This window comes from Hypanus sabinus, chromosome 12, assembly GCF_030144855.1.
Source record: "Hypanus sabinus isolate sHypSab1 chromosome 12, sHypSab1.hap1, whole genome shotgun sequence".
Lineage (NCBI taxonomy): Eukaryota > Metazoa > Chordata > Chondrichthyes > Myliobatiformes > Dasyatidae > Hypanus > Hypanus sabinus.
This window is the reverse complement of record NC_082717.1, coordinates 27,313,892-27,336,466: the sequence shown is the minus strand read 5'-3', so window position 1 is coordinate 27,336,466 and position 22,575 is coordinate 27,313,892. Positions and strand designations below refer to the sequence as shown.

General features: G+C 40.9%; 1 protein-coding gene across 1 annotated transcript in view; it reads right to left on the bottom strand.

The window, feature by feature from the left end:
- Positions 1 to 3,310: 3,310 nt before the first annotated feature.
- Positions 3,311 to 22,575, bottom strand: part of LOC132403323 (ALK tyrosine kinase receptor-like) — an 891,331-nt gene continuing 872,066 nt past the window's right edge. Inside the window, exons 7-8 of the mRNA XM_059986774.1 lie at positions 15,724 to 15,873; positions 3,311 to 3,465 (exon numbers count right to left, since the gene is read on the bottom strand). Coding sequence (XP_059842757.1) covers positions 3,311 to 3,465; positions 15,724 to 15,873 — 305 coding nt within the window. The remainder of the gene's footprint in view (positions 3,466 to 15,723; positions 15,874 to 22,575) is intronic.

Genomic DNA, 22,575 nt, shown 5'->3' with positions numbered 1-22,575 from the left:
GTTATCCCACTTTTTAAGAAAGGAGGGGGGGAGAAAACAGAACTATCGATCTGTCAGCCTGACATTGGTGGTGGGGAAGATGCTATAGTCCATTATTAAAGATGAAATAGTGGCATATCTAGATAGCAGTGATAGGATTGGGCCGAGCCAGCGTAGATTTACCAAGGGTAAATCATGCTTGACTAATCTATTGGAGTTTTTCGAGGATGTAACCAGGAAGTTAGACAAGGAAGATCAAATGGATGTAGTGTACCTCGATTTTCAAAAGGCATTTGATAAGGCCCCACATAGGAGATTGGTGGGTAAAATCAAAGCTCATGGCATTGGGGGGAAGACATTGACATGGATAGAAAACTGGTTGGCAGATAGAAAGCAAAGGGTAGTGGTGAATGGGTATTTCTCGGAATGGCAGGTGGTGACTAGTGGGGTGCCACAGGGCTCGGTATTGGGACCACAGCTGTTTACAATTTACGTTAACGATTTGGATGAAGGCACTGAGAATAACATCAGCAAGTTTGCTTATGATACTAAGCTGGGTGGCAGTGTGACATGTGATGAGGATGTTAGGAGAATTCAGGGTGACTTGGATAGGCTGGGTGAGTGGGCAGATACTTGGCAGATGACGTTTAATGTGAATAAATGTGAGGTTATCCACTTTGGGAGTAAGAACAGGAAGACAGATTATTATCTGAATGGTGTAGAGTTGGGTAAGGGAGAAATACAAAGAGATCTAGGAGTCCTTGTTCATCAGTCACTGAAGGTGAATGAGCAAGTGCAGCAGGCACTGAAGAAGGCTAATGGAATGTTGGCCTTTATTACAAAGGGAATTGAGTACAAGAGCAAGGAAATCCTCTTGCATTTGTACAGGGCCCTGGTGAGACCACACCTGGAGTACTGTGTACAGTTTTGGTCTCCAGGGTTAAGGAAGGATATCCTGGCTGTAGAGGAAGTGCAGCGTAGATTCACAAAGTTAATTCCTGGGATGTCTGTGCTGTTTTGCACAGAGAGGTTAGAGAGACTGGGCTTGTACACGCTGGAATTAAACAGAATGAGAGGGGATCTGATTGCAACATATAAGATTATTAAGGGATTGGACAAGATAGAGGCAGGAAATATGTTCCAGATGCAGGGAGAGTCCAGTACCAGAGGGCATGGTTTGAGAATAAGGGGTAGGTCATTTAGGACAGAGTTAAGGAAAAACTTCTTCTCCCAGAGAGTTGTGGGGGTCTGGAATGCACTGCCTCGGAAGGCAGTGGAGGCCAATTCTCTGGACGCTTTCAAGAAGGAGCTAGATAGGTATCTTATGGATAGGGGAATCAAGGGATATGGGGACAAGGCAGGAACTGGGTATTGATAGTAGATGATCAGCCATGATCTCAAAATGGTGGTGCAGGCTCGAAGGGCCGAATGGTCTACTTCTGCACCTATTGTCTATTGTCATTCTGACAAGTTGCATCAGTGTCTGGTATGGAGGGGCTACTGCACAGGACTGAAAGAAAATGCAGAAGGTTGTAAATCTAGTCAGCTTCATCTTGGGTACTAGCCTACAAAGTACCCAGGACATCTTCAGGGAGCGGAGTCTCAGAAAAGCAGCGTCCATTATTAAGGACCTTCATCACCCAGGGCATGCCCTTTTCTCACTGTTACCATCAGGTAGGAGGTACAGAAGCCTGAAGGCACATACTCAGCGATTCAGGAACAGCTTCTTCCCCTCCGCCATCCAATTCCTAAATCTTTGGACACCACCTCACATTTTTGTAAATTAAAAGTATTGCTGTTTTTGCACATTTTTAAAATCTATTCAATGTATGTAATTGATATACTTGTTTATTATTTTTATATTATTTATTCTCTCTCTGCTAAATGATGTATTGCATTGAACTGCTGCTACTAAGTTAACAAATTTCACATCACATGCCATTGATGATAAACCCAATTCTGATGAAAGGTCTCAGCCAAAAACATTGACTGTTAATTCCCCTACATAGATGCTGCCAGACTTAGAGTTCCTTCAGCATTTTGTTTGAATTGCTCGAGGTTTACAGTGTCTGCAGACTCTTTTGTGTTGAGCCTGTCAGCCTTACATCAATAATAAGGAACCTTTATAGAGAATGGTGCAAAAAAAACCCAAAGAAAACCTGCAGTGAGTGGCAGTGGTGAGGGTGGAAGCACCTTGTTAATGAGAGAGGTCAGAGGAAAATGGCTAGACTGCTTCAAGCTGACAGGAAGTCGACAGTGACTCTGATAACCAGGCATTACAACAGTTGTGTGTAGAAGAACATCTCTGAACGCATACAATATCAAAACATGAAGTGGATGGGCTGCAGCAGCAGGAGACCACACACATACACACAATATCAGAATATCAGTGAACTGGTAAAGTTTCTTGCTTGCGGAGTACTTCTTGGAGGGACGACCAGTTCCTGGATATGCCCAACATGCAATATAGTGAAGATAGTGCAAACATCCTGAACTGTGATTTAATCCAAGACCAACAAAACATAAAAACAGTTAGAATATATTTTATTTCCTCACAATGTCTGCTGGATTGATCAGGTATGCAAAGAAAGGGAAAAGTTAGGAATGAGAGCCCCATTTACAGAACCATACTACAGAGAGAGTGCAGAGGAGAATTACAAGGATGTTGCTTGGATTGGAGAGCATGCCTTATGAGAATACGTTGAGTGACCTTGGCCTTTTCTCCTTGGAGTGACGGAGGATGAGATGTGACCTGATAAAGATGCATAAGATGATAAGAGCCATTGAATGTGTGGATAGCCGGAGGCTTTTTCCCAGTCCTGAAATGGCTGACACGAGGGGGCATAGCTTTAAGGTGCTTGGAAGTAGGTACAAGGGGGATGTCAGAGGTAACTTTTTCCACACAGCGAGTGGTGGGTGTGTGGAATGTACTGCCAGTGAAGATGATAGAGGCAGATACAACAAGGTCTTTTAAGAGTCTCTTTGATAGGTACATGGAACTTAGAAAAATAGAGGGCTATGCAGTAGGGAAATTCTAGGCAGTTTCTGGAGTAGGTTACATGGTTGACACAACATTGTGGGCCGAAAGGCCTATAATGTGCTGTAGATTTCTATGTTGCTATTCAACTGCACTGCACATATTCAGATCCTGAACTTCATAATACTTTAACAGAAGCTTCAAATTATCTATCAAATATCTGGCTGAAAACTGCCAAGCTACTGAAATTTCTGACACTAAAGATTCTTCTGACAGAAAACTACATTTATTCAATACATTGCCAAGTAAGTGACTAGTATGGATTCCAATGTGGAAATGATGGAAATAAATTGATTAGGGTGATTCTTCTATGTAAAACTTTAAGTAAAATAGAAGCAATGTACTTGCCTCACAGGGAGCATTCCTAATAGGAGATGGGAAAATCATACTTCTCAACTCATTGAAGTCCGTTGTCTGGGTCTCTTTGGTGTTGAGGAACAGAAAGTGACCTGAAGGAAAAAGAAGAGAAATTAATAAAAATAATTGGTACCTTTGGTAGGTTATTATATTTGTTTACCATAGCCAGGGTACTGATTTCAAGGTAGCATTCCATCCAAGACACTCCTGTTTCTCATTACTCTCACTGAGCTCTCAACTCCAATTGCTTTAGCTACTCTAAGCAGTAAATCTGCTTGGAGGAGGGTAAGTGGGGAGAAATGGTTTCAGCATTGTGGTACACATCTAGTTACTAACAGGTGTGGAGATGAATATGTGCACAGTTGAAGACGCTCCCCTGAGAATGATTTTGAAGACAAATTGGCAATCTTGGCTTATCTTTTTAAGCACTGTTTGCATGCAGCTCCTCCTTTACTGATAAACAAATTGTACTACATAACAATAAGTTTTCTCCCACAGTACAAGGTTCCTTTTGATTGAATTTTGTAAGGATTGAATGCGAATATTTGAAAACTATTTATGGGAATCCATTTAAAATGAGCATGTTATTTGGAGTTTTGAGGTTCATCCTTTCGCTCTCTGTACATAAAACCTTAAAGCAGAAAGATGTTTCCATATTTATGTAAAATAATAATTGACATATGCATTTAAAGTACAATAATTGTAAGACAAACATAGCGAACTTCAAGCATAGCAAGTTTCCAGAATTAGCAACAACCAAATTTGTTAACATTAGTGAATATACCAGAGATCTTAAGTAAAAACAGAAAGTGCTGGAAACAATCAATAAGTCATGCCTCGCCTGGGGAGAGAGAAATAGAGTTAACATTTCAAGAAAAATAATCAGTGATCTTTCTTTGATTTGCTTAACCGTGACATTGAATAATTACTTTCTCCCCACCAGACCAGATTGAATCCAAAATATTTGCAGGACAGATGACTTGCAGTTTTATACTTGAAGCAAACTGAAAAGGCATCATGGACATGTATTCAGAATCTTACGTCAATGCCATTCACATTGCACTGAATAAATTCAGCAGAGGGACAATACTGATAACTTTATAAACAGAAAAATATAGAGTTTATTTGCTTTGCAAGTTACATTTTTTTTAACAATTTAAATAATATCTTGAACTCTGGTAGATGAAATTCTCTACTGCACTAGCTTGAGATTTTCTGATTGCCAAACTTTCTCATGGTCTCTGGAACTCAGATGGTTCATTTTAGGTGATTGGAATAGACTGATCATTGATTAGAATGAATTGATCACTTATAATAGGGTTGCCAGAGAGAGGTGACGGAAGTGGAAAGATGGATAGTTGAGGAGGGGACGGTGACCAGGGTTGGCTGCTTGGTTTGGAAGTGGGACCATGAAGAATTCAATGCACTTCTGAATGAAACAGAAAACTAGCCCATACACTTCCGACCAGGGTAAAGATATTTCTTTTCTTTCTGGCAACATAGACTACAGGCAGTTTCCAGATCTGGTTTCCTAGCATGTATGCAAACTGCAAGAAGCTTTTTTTTATATAATAGCAATTCCTGATGATATGGCCTCGAGGAAGCATTAGCTTATTTATTTGCATCAGGCAAAGGTCTAAACAATTGTGTTTCTTGCTTTTCCAGATGAGGCTGGAATCCCAATTTGGGCTTGATAGTTCCTGCCCATCATTTTGAGAAATTTAATAGGCCACTTAGCATCTGAAAAAATGTGCTGCCCCGTTAAATTTATGGGCTATAACACTGCAACTGCTACTTTAATGAATCATATGTTATCGTGGTTGGTCAATTTTTCCATACACAGTATAAATTGGCTGCCCCAGATTCCATCAGGAAAAGGAGCCTTTGAAAAGCCACCTCTTTCTGCAGGTGTGCAGACACTGTTGGAAGCATTCTAAAGCATCTCGAAGCCAACCAGATCCTCTGACATTTGCCCATAAGTACTTCATAAGTACAGTTGTTCAAATGAATCACATTGGAAAACCCATTAGTTGTATTAAACCATGCTGGAAGCCAAAAAAATAATGAGACCTGGCGCATAAGTTTATGGAAGCTCAAATGCCAACAATTTATTAAAAACCTAGTACAGCTGTGAGTGTCCTTCAGTTCACAATAAGCAGCCAATCTGCAGATTCACATTTTTCATGAGGAGGACGGGAAGAGCAAAAGGACACATTCTCCTGTGTCATCATGAATTTTGAAAGAATACCGTTGTGTTGTGCAAAGGTGGGTAAACATCACAATATGTTTTGGAATTTATTAGGTCTTGTAACACAGCTACATGGCCACTATCGATGTATTCAAAATCAGCCACTACATAAACAGAGAACGTAGGACAGTATAGCGCAGGAACAGACCCTCAGCCGACTATGTTTGTGCTGAACTTTTATCTGGCCTATATACTTGAATCACACATGGCAAACAACCACCACTAAATAGGTGCAGAAATTAAACAATTAATGCGTTACATCTGACGATGATGATCTGATTTCATTTTCACTATATTGATTGTAAAACATTGGCATTCACTGTCATTACAGCATACAACAAAATAAACAGCTCACGGACTTCTGTGCCTGTTTTCTGCTGCATTGTTTTGTGACCTTCACTAGAACAGAACTAAATTAATCAACTCTTTTGAATTCACAAAATTACTTTTTTTTTTGCAAAATACCCTGAAAATGTTAGGGTATGATGTCTAATTGAGTTTTTCAAATGGAGTTGTAAACTTATCATACTAAAAAAAACTCTTGTAAGTGGTTTGTTATTCCCATTGTTAAACATATCTATCAAATTCTACATTTTCTTTTGAAGAGTTTATAATAGAGTCATACAGCATTCAGACAAGCCTTTTGGCCCAACAGTACCATGCCAACTAAGATTCCCATTCGCCTATACTTGGCTCACATCCCTCTAAAGCTTCCTTGTATCTGTGTGAGTGCCTTTTAAATGTTGTTAAATGTACCTGCCTCAGCCACTTCCTCTGGCAGCTGATTCCTTCGATTGACCATATTTGTGTGAAATATTTGCCAATCAGAGAGGACTGTAATATTTCTACTTCTACTTTAATCATAACTGTGGGACAATATTTATTTAAGTACAGAATATAGAGCATTGCAACCAGAACAGGCCCTTTGGCCCACAATGCTGTGCTGAACTTTTAACTCATTCTGGGATCAATGTAACCCTTCCCTCCTATATAGCTCTCCATTTTTCTATCACTCATGTGCCTGTCTAAGAGTCTCTTTCCTGCCCCCAACATATCTGTTTGTACCACCTCCCCTGGAAAGGCATTCCATGCACCCACCACAGTCTGTGTAAAAAATCTCTAACATCCCCTCTATATTTCCTTCAATCACCTTAAGATTATACCCCTAAATAGCCATATGATACAGGTATAAAGCATTTGCTAAAAATTAAGCAATATCCAATAAAGTTAAGACTATACCCCTTTGGATACTGCTGGGCAGATCATAGCAGCAGCAGCCAGACCTGAGAGACTCTGGCTGGCTCGGAGGCTCCAATGGGAAAGGGTAATGTCAGGCAGAGCAGTAGTTATAGGGGACTTGATAATTAGTGGGACAGAAAGGACCCTTTGTGGCCACAAAAGGGACACCAGGATGGCGTTTCCTCCTGGCTGCCAGGGTATCTGAGCGGCTGCAGGATATTCTCAATGGGGAGTGGAAACAGGAGGTCATGGTGCATTTTGGCACCAATGGCATAGGCAGAAAAGGGGAAGACAGTGACCATGTAGAGTTAGGAAAGAGGCTGAAATGAAGGCGCTCAGAGATTATGATCTCCAGATTACTCCCTGTGCCATGGGCTAGTGCAGGTAGGAATGGAGTGACAGCATTGATGAATGAGGGGTTTCAGAGATGGTTCAGTGGACAGGGTTTCAAGTACTTGCATCATTGGACCTTTTTCTGGTGAAGCGGTGAGGGACGGGTTGCACCTGAACTGGAGGGGAGCCAGTATTCCAGCTGTGAGGTTTGCAGATGCTACTCAGAGTTTGCAGGGCGCTGGGGACTGGGGACTGAGCCCAGGTCAGTAAGGGAAGGATCAGACCAGAAGGTAGATGTCAGGAAAAGTATAGAAAGACAAAAGTCAAAATAACAGATATGATAGGTCAGATAGTTTGAAGAGTGTATATTATAATGCTAGTAGTATTATGGGTGAGGTCAGTGAACTTAGAGCGTGAATCAGTACATGGAACCAGTGTTGTAGCCACTACTGAAACATGGCTGAGAGAGGGGCAGGAATGAGTGATTAAGGTAATAGATGCTCGAAGTTTTAAGAAAGACAGAACAGGAGGTAAAAGAGGTGGAGGAGATACGGTACTAATCAGGGACAATATCACAACTGTGCTCAGAGATATAATGGAGGGGTCAGACACTGAGTCCATATGGGTGGAACTCAAGAATAGAAAGGATGCAATCACGCTGATGGAACGATACTACAGACCCCCAAAGCCACCGCGACATTGAGGAACAGATATGTAATCAGATTAAGGAAATGTGTAAAAATAATAATAGGGTTGTCGTCATGGGGGGATTTCAACTTCCTGAATGTAAACTGGGACCCTCTTAGTGCCACAGACTTGGATGGGGCTGAATTTGTTACGTAGATTCAGAAAGGTTTCTTAAATCAAAATGTGGATGGTCCATGGGGAGGAAGGGTCATACTGGATCTGATGTTGGGTAACGAGCCTAGCCAGATGACTGACCTTTCACTGGATGGACAGTTAGGGAACAGTGAACACAACTCCTCATCTTTCAGGATAGTTATAGGTAAAGATAAGTATGGTCCTTGTTGGGAGGGTTTTAAAATGGACTAGGCAAATTACAAGGACATTAGGCAGGATCTAAGAAGAGTTCATTGCGAACACCTTTTCTCTGGCAAGTCCACATCAGACATTTGGAGAGTCTTTAAAGATCAACGGCAGTGTCCAGGAAAGGTATGGTAGAAAGAAGGGTGGGGATGGAAAGATAAGAGAATCTTGGATGTCCAGAGAGGTGATGAATTTAGTCAAAAAGAAAAAAAGTATGTAAAGCTTTGGAAGTCAGGATCAAATAGATCATACGAATAGTATAAAGAAACCAGAAAATAATTCAAGAAGGGAAATGGGAAAACCAGGAGAGGCAATGAAAATTCCTTGGCAAGTAGGGTCAAAGTGAATCCTGTCATTCTATACATACATCAAGAATAAGAGGATAACTCGAGAGAGAGCAGGATGGCTCAAGGGTAAAGGGGAGAAACATTTACTTAGATGCAGAGAATAAGTGAAATTGTTAATGAATTCTTTGCTTCAGTATTTACCAAGGAAAAGGATATGGAGGACCAGGAGATCAGCATTGAGTGTATAAATACATTAAGGTGTTTAGAGGTCTAGTAGGAGGAAATGTTGGACTTCCTAATGAATAATAAGGTGGATAAGTTCCCGGGACCTGATGGGATTTAGCCCAGGTTATTGAAGGAGGCAAGAGACAAGATTATTAGGCCCTTGATCTGTATCATCAAGTCCACTCTCACCACAGGTGAGGTCCCAGAGAACTGGCAAGTGGCTAATATTGTTCCTCTGGGAAAATCCTGGGAATTATAGACTGGTGAGACTCACATCAGTTGTTGGGAAATTGCTGGAGGAAGTTCTCAGGGATAGGATATTTGAGCATTTGGAAACCCATGGCCTAATTAAGGAGAGCCAGCATGGGTTTGTGTGTGCCTGGTCATGCCTTAACAACTGGACTGAGTTTTTTGACAAGGCATCGAGTGAAATTGATGAGTAGGGCAGTGGATGTTGTCTACATGGATTTTAGTAAGGTGTTTGAAAAGTCCCTCATGGGATGCTAATCCAGAATATTAAATTACATGGGATCAACAGTGAATTGGTTGTTTGGATTCAGGAATTGATTGCACATAGAAGACAGAGGGTCATGGTTGAAGGGACTTACATAAGCTGGAGCTCTGTAATTAGCGGAGTTCCACAGGGATCTGTGCAGGGACCTCTGCTGTAATGTATATAAATGACCTGGATGAAAATGTAGATGGGTGTGTTAGTAAATTTGCAGATGATACCAAGGTTGGTGGAGTCGTGGATAATGTCCAAGACTAGCAAAGAAAACAGCACGATATAGATCAGTCTCAGAAATGTGCTGAGAAATGGAAGACGAAGTTTAATCCAGATAAATGTGAGATGTTGCACTTTGGCAGGGCAAATGCAAGGAGACTCTGTAAAGGTGAGGACCTTAACAGTGTTGTTAAGCAGAGACATCTTGGGATCCAAATTCATAGCACAAGTTGATAAGGTGATGAAGAAGGCTTATAGAACACTTAACTTTTATTAGTCAAGGCACTGAGTTCAAAAGAATTTATAGAACCCTGGTTAGGCCACATCTGACGTATTGTGTACAGTTCTGGTTGCCCCATGAGAGAGAAAATGCTGGGGCTTTGCAGAGGGTGCAGAAGAGGTTCATGTGGTTTAGAGGGCACGTGCTATCACAAGAGGCCTGATAAACCTGGGTTGTTTTTGTGGAGCATCAGCGGCTGAGAGGAGTTCTGATAGAGGTTTACAAGATTATGAGAGGCTTAGATAGAATGGACAGAGTATCTGGTTCCCAGGGTTGAAATGTCTAATACTAGAAGACGTGCACAGAAGGAGAGAGGGGGTGAGTTCAAGGGTGATGAGGGGCAGAGTCAGAGATGACTGGAATGCACTGCCTGGTATGGTGGTAGAGATAAATACATTCGAGGCTTCTAAAGGGCGTTTGGATAGGTGCATGGATATATGAAAGTTGGAGGGATATGGACATGGTGTAGGTAGGAGGGATTAGTGTTTAAGTGTGCTTGATTTGCTTCTTAGCTATTTTGGCACATTATTCAGGGCTGAATAGCCTCCTCCTGCACTGTACTGTATTCTATCCTTCATCGCTTGCGGTCTTTGATAATTCTTTAGCGAGATTGACCCCTCAACCTTCTTGATGACATCACTGCTGCTGTGTGCTAGGGATCTCCCTGAACTGCTGGCTGAAAGCAACCAGAAAAGGGGAGGGGCATTTGGTAACAGCTTTTCTTCAAAGCTGTATGAAAGGAGAGATGATTAAACAATGTGTGCTGCCTGTTGAGAGACAAGAGACTGCAGATGCTGAAATCGGGAGCAACGGACAATTGGCTGCATTCCAGCAGAAATCTGTTGGAGAGTCCCCCTGTGGGTTATTGATCCAAACATCTTTGCCATCATCAGATGATGCCTGGCCCTCTGAGTTCCTTCAGCGGGTAGCTTGTTGCTTGATCAGTTGGCCTAGTTTTGCGGACAGAGCTGGTTGAATGCAAAGGATCTACCACTCAAAAAATAAAATGAACAACCAGATAGACCAGCAGATAGAATTGTCGTGGACTGGTACAGACAGCTGTGTAAGTGCAAGATAAAAAAAATGTAATTTTACTAACAGAATTTTACATCAATAAACTGCTTCAATTCACAAGCAGGTAATGCACCACAGCAATATCAATATGATTGATTTTCTGTTCCTTGGAATGAGGCTTTGCGGCCTGTAGCACTGTCAAATGAAGATGATGAGCCCAATGTCATGGCGACCCAGTGAGTCCTGGATTGGGTCAATTCTCAGCCCTGATTGATAGTGACATCATCTTTCATTCCTCCATTACGAAGAAAAATACACAGGCATGTCAACCTATTACTATCCACATGCCAAATGCTGCAGAATTGGAAATTGGATTATTCCAGGGCACATTCTTCTGCCCTTTCAACTGAAAGCAGTTGTCAATCGTGGAAGGCTTGTAGTGGAGGTGAGAATTTTGTAGAGGTTTTGTAGAGATGGCTAAAAGAACTTAGAACAATTACAATGGAAGTAATTTTGGTTTGTATGGCCAAGGAGTGACAGTGATGGTGGTTTCCAGTTTAAAATATCACTGGTGAATCTCAGCGACTTCCGGCTGGTGGCCGATGAAACAAGGTAAAAACTAAATATTTTGTTAATCACTTTTTCTGGCTAACAACCATCGTAAGCAATAGTCGGTACCGTCCCTTTGGACTTGGAGGCAGTTTGATGTGGCAGAACCGACTGAGACAGTGGGCCTGTGACAGAGAGTGAGGAAGGCTTGAGGTTCGATCGTTTTAAGCATTGTGCTGAATCTGCAAGGTGGGTTATGAGCTGACTTGAGGTAGCAAGGTGCTTTAGCATACTGATTTGACTGAACTCGATGTTTGAACAGAGACTCAGGCACGGGATTGAATCGGAAAGGCTGGTTACAGGCTGAATTGAGGTGGTGGGGTCTTGGCGTCAGAGCTTAAAGGCAATCAAACTTGAAGTTTGGACATTGATTTAAGCACCAGACCAGTTTGAAAAGGTCAGGGTATCAGGACCAGAGGTGATGAACAGGCCAGTTCAGATCACTGTTTCATGACTTAGCTCTATTCTGAACTGTGAGACTAAAATAAATATACACATTTAAATAAATATAAAAGACTGTCAAACAACCAATGTTCAGAGGAATAAAACATATATGGGTTCTTTCGGGTTTCATTGCTCCATAGCTACCTGTTAGGAGATGAATCTGAAGTTTGTACAATGTATACATACTTTGATAATAAATTAATTGGGTGCCCATTAGCAATACCATTAAAAATTGGGAGAGGTGTTAGAAATGGTTGCCAAAATCTCTGCAGAACTTGAGATCATGCAAGCTTCTGCTTATGGATTTTAGCATCAGATGTAAAAGTGGGCAGGGGTTGTCAGGACCTTCTGCAGAGTTTGAGGGCATTTGAATTATTAGGAACTTGAGAAGGCCAATATATAAAGAAAAAAGAGTAAGGTTTAAATGGAGCAGAGGTTTAAATTGTGTGTGTGGACCAGGGTTCCAATGGAGGACTTGAAGCTCTGGTTCAAGAAGCTTCAGTGAGCAGAGGTGGAGGCTAAGGCAAGTTTCTTTCTTATTTCACAGTTAGAGCAGTGGGACATCTTGTGGGACATGGGAGGACAGGGAAACCTCCAATGTCTGTGACGATACCACCTTCGTATATGAAGTGCATCCAGTTGCAGATTCTTATAGACTGTGGAGATGGAGCTGGATGACAATTAGTGCATTTGGGAGATTGACAGGAAATACAGGGAGGTAGTTACACCCGAAGGGCAGAAGATAGGAAACTAGGTGACTATCAGTAGAGAAAAAGCAGATAGGCAGCCAGTGCAGGATACACCTTCAGCTGCTCTCCTGTACAGGAGCAGAATTAGGCCATTCTCAGGTTGTGCCCTCAAGTATGTATAATACCACGAAAGATAGAGATATTGTTTTCGATGCAATTGGGAGGAGACCTGGCAGAGGAAAACCACGGCAGAAAAATCTCTGGTACTAAGTCGGATTCTGAGATTCAGGAGGAAAGGCAAGCAGCAGTACCGGAAGACTCATTGGTTCGGGGATGAGAATAAGATTCCTGGATGGTATGTTGTCTTCCAGGTTCTAGCATCAGGGGCATCTTGGATAGAGTCCATAGCATTAAGGTGGAAGGTGTGCAGCCAGAATGTAAGGCATTGCATTTTGGGAGGACAATTCAGGGTAGTGAGCAGTGGAACACTGAGGAGTATGGTACAGAGGGATCTGAGAATACAGATCTATAATTCCTTGAAAGTGACATTACAGGTAGATAGGGTTGTAAAGTGAACTTTTGGCACATTGGCCTTCATAAATCAATGTATTGAATACAGGAGTTGGGATGTTATGTTGAAATTGTACAAGATGTTAGTGGGATGTAATTTGAAGTATTGTGTGCATTTCTGGTCACCCACCTACAGGGAAGAAGTAAATAAGATTGAAAGAGTACAGAGAAAATTTACAAGGATGTTGCCAGGACTTGAGGACCTGAGTTACAGGGAATGGATAAATAGGTTAGGACTTTATTCCCTGGAGTGTAGGGCAATGAGGAAAGTCTTAATAGAAGTGTATAAAATTATGAGGAGCATAGATAGGGTAATGCAAACAGGCTTTTTCCACCAAGTTTGGGTGAAACTACAACTAGAGGTCATAGTTTAAGGGTGAAAGATGAAATATTTAAGGGGAACTTCTTCCTCGGAGGGTGGTGCGAGTGCAGATGAGCTGCCAGCGGATGCGGGTTTGATTGCAACATTTAAGTATGGATAAGTGCGTGGATGGAGACAAGTCTGTGAGTGGGTCTATAGAAATAGACGGAATAGTTTGAAATAGACTAGATGGGCCAAAGGACCTGTTTCTGTGCCATAGTTCTCTATTGCTATGACACATTGCACAATGAATTCATTTGATTCATAAAATGGGAAGGGGTCATTTGATCATCTAGTCTGTCTCAGTCAATGAGTCCCATGCATTTCTGAACAACATATCCTTTTGCTGTGACCATCTTTATATGCCAATATGCAAATCATTTCTGATGAAAGGTTATTGACCTAAAAATTTCTCTGTCCAAAATCCTTGCTTAATGTTTCCAGCAGTTACAATGTTTATTTTGTAATCATATAGTTTGTAATCATCCACAAGTAGAAGGTATTTTTACATATCCAACCTTCATAATTTTAAAAATGTTTTACAAGTCTGTTCACTTTACACACTTTTCTTTCCCTCTCAAAAAGAACTCAATTCTGCTCAATTTTTGCAGCCACATAACTCTTTTAAATGCTTTCTTAGTAATTAACAGAACCAGTGTGTGGCCCAATAGAGCCAGAGTAAACCTCAGTGGGCATTGGATGTGAAAATTGTCCAGCTGCCTTAAGTCATAGGAAGCACAAAGGTTTACATGGCTAAAGGCAAACATGTCAGCTCCAGGATATTCCTGAAGGCAATTCTTGCAGGCAGTAGGCACAGCTACCTTTACTGGCTGCTTCGATGTTTTTCCCTCTCCAGCAAGGTTGAAAAATGGGGTTGCTTGCTGATTCCTGCACAGTAGTCCATTTGCTGTTTCTCAGATAATGAAGGAATCTGTGCTCCAAGCTAGAAATGTTAGGGAGCGGGACGTAGTCCAGGACAAAGTGTTTCTGAGCACCACCTATTCATTCAGTTATGTATTTCCTGCTTGCACCTCCTGTGAACCACAACTATCTACAGAATGAACCGAGGACAGTCACCTGAACCCAACAGAAGCTGGCTTCCCATCAATCTTACTGTCTGTTTCCAAATATTTGCATGTCAAGATTTGCAGTTTAAATTCCTACACCCACATTCATGGCATTAGATGAAATTACAGATTCTCTCCTTTGCAAGTGATGTAACACTTCTGATTTTCCTCCCAGTTCTTTAGCAGACTTCCTGGGGTGAAGGAGTGGGGTATATTTATGGCAGTATGGGAAGTTGTAAGGGTTTAATATTACTAAGGAAGCTGGCTGTGATGTTCCTGGCAAGTTTAATGACAAAGTCACTGATGCTGTACATTTTTAATTCAAATTTCCCATCCAGTGAATGACCAGTTGATGATGAGGAGGGAGTGACAGTTGGCAGGCAATCCCTGGCTTAGGACCCAGAAATGAGAGCACGGAAAATACTGGGGATTGTAGGCGTTCCACCTGTCCATAACCACGTAGGAGCAAGTGCGCAGAGAGCCAGAGAACAGGATACAAGACCAAGATGAGGCAGATTAGCAACTGGGCCAAATACTGAGAGTCTGCAATTGGAGGCAAGAATAAAATTTCAATTGCTGATGTGGAAGTACACGGTTGCTGGGTGGGTCACAAGGCTCCCATTGCTGTGTGGGACTGAAAAGGTTGATGGTCAAAGCTTAGGAGGAGGTTCAGTGAAAGTTTCAAATGGGAGAGGCAAGAGAGTTCAGAGTTGTGCAGAGGAGGAAAAGGAATCATGGGAGAGGATCAAAGGGGTACTGGAAGCACTTATAATCCTCTTGACCCTAGTGGTGCTTAAAAGCTGAAAGAACCTGCAACTTTGGGATCGTATCTACTTTGATTGTGTATCTGCTCACCTTCTCTGGCAGAGGATGACAAAATGGTGCCCACCACCTGATGGTACTCCAACTCCTGTAGGAATACTCTAAGAATTTATGAGCATTAGAGGTCATGTACCAGAAGAAGTTGGAGACATTTCTGAATCAATGTGAAGATGTATTGGAGAGATTGAAAACAGAGAAAGCACATGAGTGAGCTAGGAGGAGCAATGATAATAAGGTTAGAAGTGAACAAAGAAGGGATGGAGGGGGAGGGGGAGATAGGGAAGAGAAAGAGGATTAATGAAGACATTACAACAGATGAAAACCTAGAATTAGTGCTAAGACATTCAGTTAAATGTCACCAGGTTCATTGATGAAATTTTATATCAGATACCTTCTGAACTACATGATTTTCTCCCCAATTCTTCAACGTTAGAATGACTTTCTTTCACTCTCCATGTTGGTTCATACATCACCGATGTAATTGACAACCACCCACAATCGCCTTCTTCGAAGGAACAGTGAGAGCCAACTGGCAGGTTACCTGGTAAAAGAAAGGCATTTTTGTTTAAATGGAATGGTTGTTGGAAGTTACAGACATCATCTGCTTGCTCTTAGCAAAATTATATCACTAAGTGGCAAGAACACGAAGGAAGCACAGATCCAAGTGAAGAGAGATGAGTGAATTCATGAATGGATTGTTTTCAGCAATTTTCTTCATGCTATCATGTTCACAAAAAGCATTTTCACTAACAATTAGATGCATTCATCTTTAAATGGTCAATATAGGATTTTTAGCAGGTAGCTAATGAGTGCTGGAATGATAATAAACGATGCATTGGGGTGATGTATATTCCAGACAATGGATTTCAGGATCAATTTCATAATGAAAACAAAAAAATAACAGTGCGTGTCTAGCTCAGAGCTGGCCACCACTTGATGACAAAGCTAACATCACCTCCTGTATCAGATATTGACTGACCTTCTGTGGATTTCCACTTAACTTCGCTTTTCTATCATTTGGAAATGTTTCATTTTGTCCCTACAAGTCACTCTATCAAAAACCATTTAATTTCTTGAATAGTTGAAAATGCACCATGTTCTGCTGACTATTGTCACTGGATATAGAGTCACTGGAAACTGTATGGAGATCAGATTTAGAATCAGATTTAATATCACTGGCAAACTTCAAGAAATTTGTTGTTTTGTGGCAACGGTACATTGCAATACATAATAAAAAAACTATGAATTACCATAAGAAATACATAAAAGTATAAATTAAGTAGTGCAAAAGAGATCAACACAACGGTCACAAGTAATGAAGATGGTCAAATAGTAACTGCAAAACGTGCTATCCAGAAAGAAGCCGAATAAGAAATTAATTTACTGCTATGTGAATGTAGGATATTATAACTTGACCTAGAAAACATGGAGATAAACTGAAGTAATTTCCAATTGTGTTTAAAGCATACACCAAAAAGTTTATGCATAATAATGTTTCAGATGCAATGCAAAAAGTGATAGAAGTGTTCATAATATTGTTGGGTATTAATATGGGAGGAGTTATGATATGTTAGTGATGGAAGTTCTAACTTGAATTGCTTTTTCTTTCCCTGGCATTTGGCTTCCACAGGGCAAATAAAGAAATCTTTCAGATGCTCAGAGTACATCTCAGAGCTGTTGCTTTCCTTGGTAATGAGGGTTGTAACTGGTTATGAGATCAAATGAAGTGATAGCCAATAATGAACTTGCATTTCTCTTGTCTCAGTACATCAGAAAATTTCAGAGTACATACTGTTATTGACATAATGTTCATGTGCACTTACTGTTGTAATGTAAACAGATGGAGTTTTCAATTTGACAATGGTAATGTCTCTCAGATAGCAGAGATAAACACTTAATAATCTATCTTACAATCATGAATTAGGAGTAGACAACTCAGCATCTCAAGCCTGTTTCTCTATTTAATAAGCCTGAGCTCATTGATTGTAAATTCAGTTCTTCTTTCACATCTACCCACAGTAACCTATCACCCTGTTACTTTTCAAACATTCTATTCACATCCATCTTAAGAATATTCAAAGACTCAATTTGTCTGAGTGGACATTAATGCTTATGGTTCAATATTTCATGTCAAAACAAAATAAAGACAAATTGCATATTTCTGACTAAAACTATTACAATGCAAACACATTGATGTTATTGTATACAATATTAAAAGATGGTTAATTCCTCCCAGCACTATATCTAGCTAAAGTGTGGCAAATGGGTTTACATGCATGACATCAGAATTAATATCAACTGCATATGTCATGAAATTTCTTAACTTTGCGGTAACATTATAATGCAATACATTGAGAGGAAAAGAAAACTGAAATACAAACTATATAATAGTTCTATTAAGCATGTAGTGCAAAAAAGGAAATTAAAAAAAAGATAGTGAAGTAGAATCCATGGTTTCAATGTCCATTCAGAAATCAGACGGCAGGGGGAAAGAAGTTGTTCCTGAATCATTGAGTGTGTGCCCTTGGGCTTCTGTACCTCCTTCCTGACGGTAGCATGAGAAGAGGGAATGCCCTTTGTGGTGGAAGTCCTTGATGATGGACATGAATGTGTCCATTAATTTGCCACTTTATAAGACAGAAGAACAAAGAGGGGAAACAGAACTAACTAGTACTCTGCTCTTTATCCCACCCCATTAAGGCATTTCACTGCCCAGAAGCATTTCCACTGTCCTGGGAAGACTGTGCATATGATGCCCGAATGATGCAGTGGGTAAGAACAATATATTACTGTTCTGTAAAGAAACTTCAGACCAATAATATTTACTTAATTTATTCACTTTGTGTCATTTGCATCATAATGCCACAGCTCTACACACCATCCTTACACATCTGGAGGAGGAGGATCTTTTTGTGAGAATGCTGCTCTTGGACTACAGTTCAGCATTCAACACTGTAATTCCCTCCAGGCTCAACAAGAAGCTGAAAGACCTTGGCCTTCACCCCGCCTTGTGCAGCTGAATTCCGAGCTTCAGATCGCCAGCAGGTGGCAAGAGTGGGCTCCCTCACCTCTATCCTCACAGGAGCCCCCTGGGCTGTGTCCCAAGTCCCCTCCTTTACTCTCCATATACCCATGACTGTGTCGCCACCCACAGCTCCAATCTGCAAATTTAATTTGCAGATGATACTACACTGATTGGCCTAATCTCAAATAATAACGAGGTAGCCTACGGAGAGGGAGTCATCATGGTGACACAGTGGTGTCAAGAAAACAACTTCCTCTCAGTGTTGCAGAAACAAAGTTGCTGGTTGTGGACTACAGGAGGAATGGAGACAGGCTACCTCCTATAGACATCAATGAATCTGGGGTTGAGAAGGTGAGCAGCTTTAAGTTCCTCAGCATAAACATCACTGAGGATCTCATGTGGTCTGTACATACCAGTTGTGTGGTGAAAACCGCACAACAGCACCTCAGACGGTTGAAGAAGTTTGGCATGAGTCCCCAAATTCTAATGACTTTCTACAGGGGCCACAATTGGGAGCTTCGTAACTGGCTGCATCAGTACCTGGATTGGGAACTGTACCTCTCTTAATCACAGGACTCTACAGAGTGTGGTTCGGACAGCCCAGCGGATCAGTAGATGTGAACTTCCCACTATTTAGAACATTTACAGAGACAGATATGTAAAAAGGGCCCGAAGGATCATAGGATACCCGAATCACCCCAACCACAATCTATTCCATCTGCTACTATCTGAGAAACGGTACCACAGCACAAAAGCCAGGACCAACAGGCTCCGGGACAGCTTCTTCCACCAGGCCATCAGACTGATTAATTCACGCTGATACAATTGTATTTCTACATTATATTGACTGTCTTGTACATACTGTTTATTACAGATTACTATAAATTGCGCATTGCATATTTAGATGGAGATGTAAGGTAAAGGTTTTTACTCATGTGAAGAATGAAAGTAGTAAAGTCAATTCAATTCAACGTACACACTGGATTGGACTTCAGTGAGGTAGAGACCCAACTACATACACATACATGATCAATGGAAGGTAGTAAATAAATAGTCTCAATGACAGCTCCTGCTCCCTTTAGCTCCACATTCAAGTGTTTAATTAAATATAATTCTTGGTGACTGGCTAAAGCAGTATTCAAGTTGGCTTTTTTAAAATGGACTTTAGGCAATTGAATCTACAAGGGAATGCTTCAAATGCAGGTAAAAAAATATTTTATTTCCTCCATGTCCAATATAAAATGTGGTTCCATCTGAACAAATTCATTTGGTTCCTTCCTACCTTAATAGGTCAGAGAGCAGTGAGAAAAATAAACGACTTATTTATTGATTGGGCCAGCATTTAGCGAAGGGTCAGACATACCTGTGTAAGCGTATGCTGTTAAATATCTTACTAGTACTTATCATCTAAATTAATGAAAACAAAAAAAAATCAGCATCTTTCTGACAATTACGAAGGAAGCAAATAGCGCAGAGTTTGCAAAGCCTTTATCTGAAAGGCTTGACGCTGGAAGTGTTTTGGACTGAAATATATAGTGAGATAGCTTGGGACCGCCATCATTTCTGACTCTGACTTTATGTGCTACTGGTAAACAGAATTTATACTTGTTCATTGCTGATTTGTACTTAACAGTAAAAATTATGTACCATTAATATAATGAAAATATAATGTGTACACGGTATTCTGTACAGGGTGTACAGAAGAATATCTGAATCAACCGTTGAACAGCAGGCTTTCAGTCACCACCTACAATACAGTACATTGTATTTGTATTTGAATTTTTTTAGGTTTTATGTGAGGTATGAAAATAGTCAGCATTGTAGACTTTTTCTGGTGTTAGAGTTATATACAACCATATATATAACAATTACAGCACAGAAACAGGCCATCTCGGTCCTTCTAGTCCATGCCGACGCTTAAACTCACCTTGTCCCACTGGCCCGCACTCAGCCCATAACCCTCCATTCCTTTCCTGTCCATATACCTATCCAATTTTGCTTTAAATGACAATACCGAGTCTGCCTCTACCACTTCTACTGGAAGCTCATTCCACACAGCTACCACTCTGAGTAAAGAAATTCCCCCTCCTGTTACCCCTAACTCTCAACTCATATCCTCTTGTTTGAATCTCCCCTACTCTCAATGGAAAAAGCCTATCCACGTCAACTCGATCTATCCTCCTCATTATTTTAAATACCTCTATCAAGTCCACAGTCAACCTTCTATGCTCCAAAGAATAAAGACCTAACTTGTTCAGCCTTTCCCTGAAACTTGGGTGCTGAAACCCAGGTAACATTCTCGTAAATCTTTTTCATCGGTGACATCAGTTTCATCAGTGACGCTTCAAAAATTTTATTCCATTATGTAGGGTATAAGAAAAAACCACAATCAGCGTCATACACTAGATAGATAGATAGATACTTTATTCATCCCCAAGGGGAAATTCAACATTTTTTCCAGTGTCCCATACACTTATTGTAGCAAAACTAATTACATACAGTATTTAACTCAGTATAAATATGATATGCATCTAAAATCACCCTCCCAAAAAGCATTAATAAATAGCTTATAAAAAGTTCTTTAATAGTTTACTAAAATGCATTGAGTGGTAACTTAAGCTCAGTCCTAACCCTGGCACTTTAACATGTCTTGCCCCTGGTGGTTGAATTGTAGAGCCAAATGGCATTGGGGAATAATGATCTCTTCATCCTGTCTGAGGAGCATTGCATTGACAGCAACCTGCCGCTGAAGCTGCTTCTCTGTCTCTGGATGGTGCTGTGCAGAGGATGTTCAGGGTTTTCCATGATTGACCGTAGCCTACTCAGCGCCCTCCGCTCTGCCACCGATGTCATACTCTCCAGTTCTGTGCCCACGACAGAGCCCGCCTTCCTTACCAGCTTATTAAGACGTGAGGCATCCCTCTCTTAATGCTGCCTCCCCAGCATGCCACCACAAAGAAGAGGGCGCTCTCCACAACTGACCGATAGAACATCTTCAGCATCTCACTGCAAACATTGAATGACGCCAGCCTTCTGAGGAAGTACAGTCGACTCTGTGCTTTCCTGCACAGGGCATCTGTGTTGGCAGTCCAGTCTAGCTTCTCGTCTAACTGCACTCCCAGATACTTGTAGGTCTTAACCTGCTCCGCACATTCTCCATTAATGATCACTGGCCTCCACTTGTGCTGATGCTAGATTTTTGTGATCAGCAGATGTTTTAAAAATTTAATGCTGTGCCTTTTCTTAAATTTCTACAACCATATAACTGAATATTCACAAATACCTTCTATTTTGAGTTTGTTGTGATAGATCTTTGCTTGTTTCATAATCAGTATACCGTTAAATGGCACGTTTACTCAGATGCTGACAATACACAGTCAACATCTTCAATTTTGCTTGATACAGTGTTTCCGTTTTTCATTGTCTTCTGTTTATTATATATGTAAGGTCACGTTTCCGAACTGGCTGCGGTACACAGAACACACATCACCTGGGAACCTTCCCAGCACCTTGTAGGATTTTCTATTTTTGATGTCGTGTCAGCACACACAAAAATACTGATTTCAGAGTTTCTCGAATTTTGGAATTTCATTTAAGAGCTGCTCAACTTGCAGCAAGTAATGACATTAATCGCAAGTTAAATACAAAACAACTGCAAATTTATACACCATCAACATCCAAAGGATTAATTCGAAATTCGTTTGGTCCAACCACATAAACACAAGAGCAGGTCAGAAAGTGAGTAATTTGTAGTAAGTGACATCTCACGACACTCCAAGGCTTGTCCTTTATCTACAAGTTATGTTAAGAGAGTGCTGGAAGTCTCTTCACTTTTCTCAGTGATTGCAATCCTGGCAACAGCCAAGAAACACGATGACAAAAAGCTCCAAAACCTGATCCTCTATACCTCCCTCCCACAACTGGATCCTAATCGGAAGACCATAATCTGTATGAATCATAAGTAACATCTCTGCCTTGCTGACAGTCATCACTGGTGCACTTCAGGGATACATGCTTAGCCCACTGCTCTACTCTCTCTACATGCATGCCTGTGTGGCTGGGCATAGCTCAAATGCCATTTATAAATTTGCTGATGATACAGCTATTGGTGGTAGAATTTCAGACGGTGATGAGAGAGGGTACAGGAACGAAATACATCAGCTAGTTGATTCACGTCACAGCAACAACCTTGCGCTTAACACCGGTAAAACCAAAGAA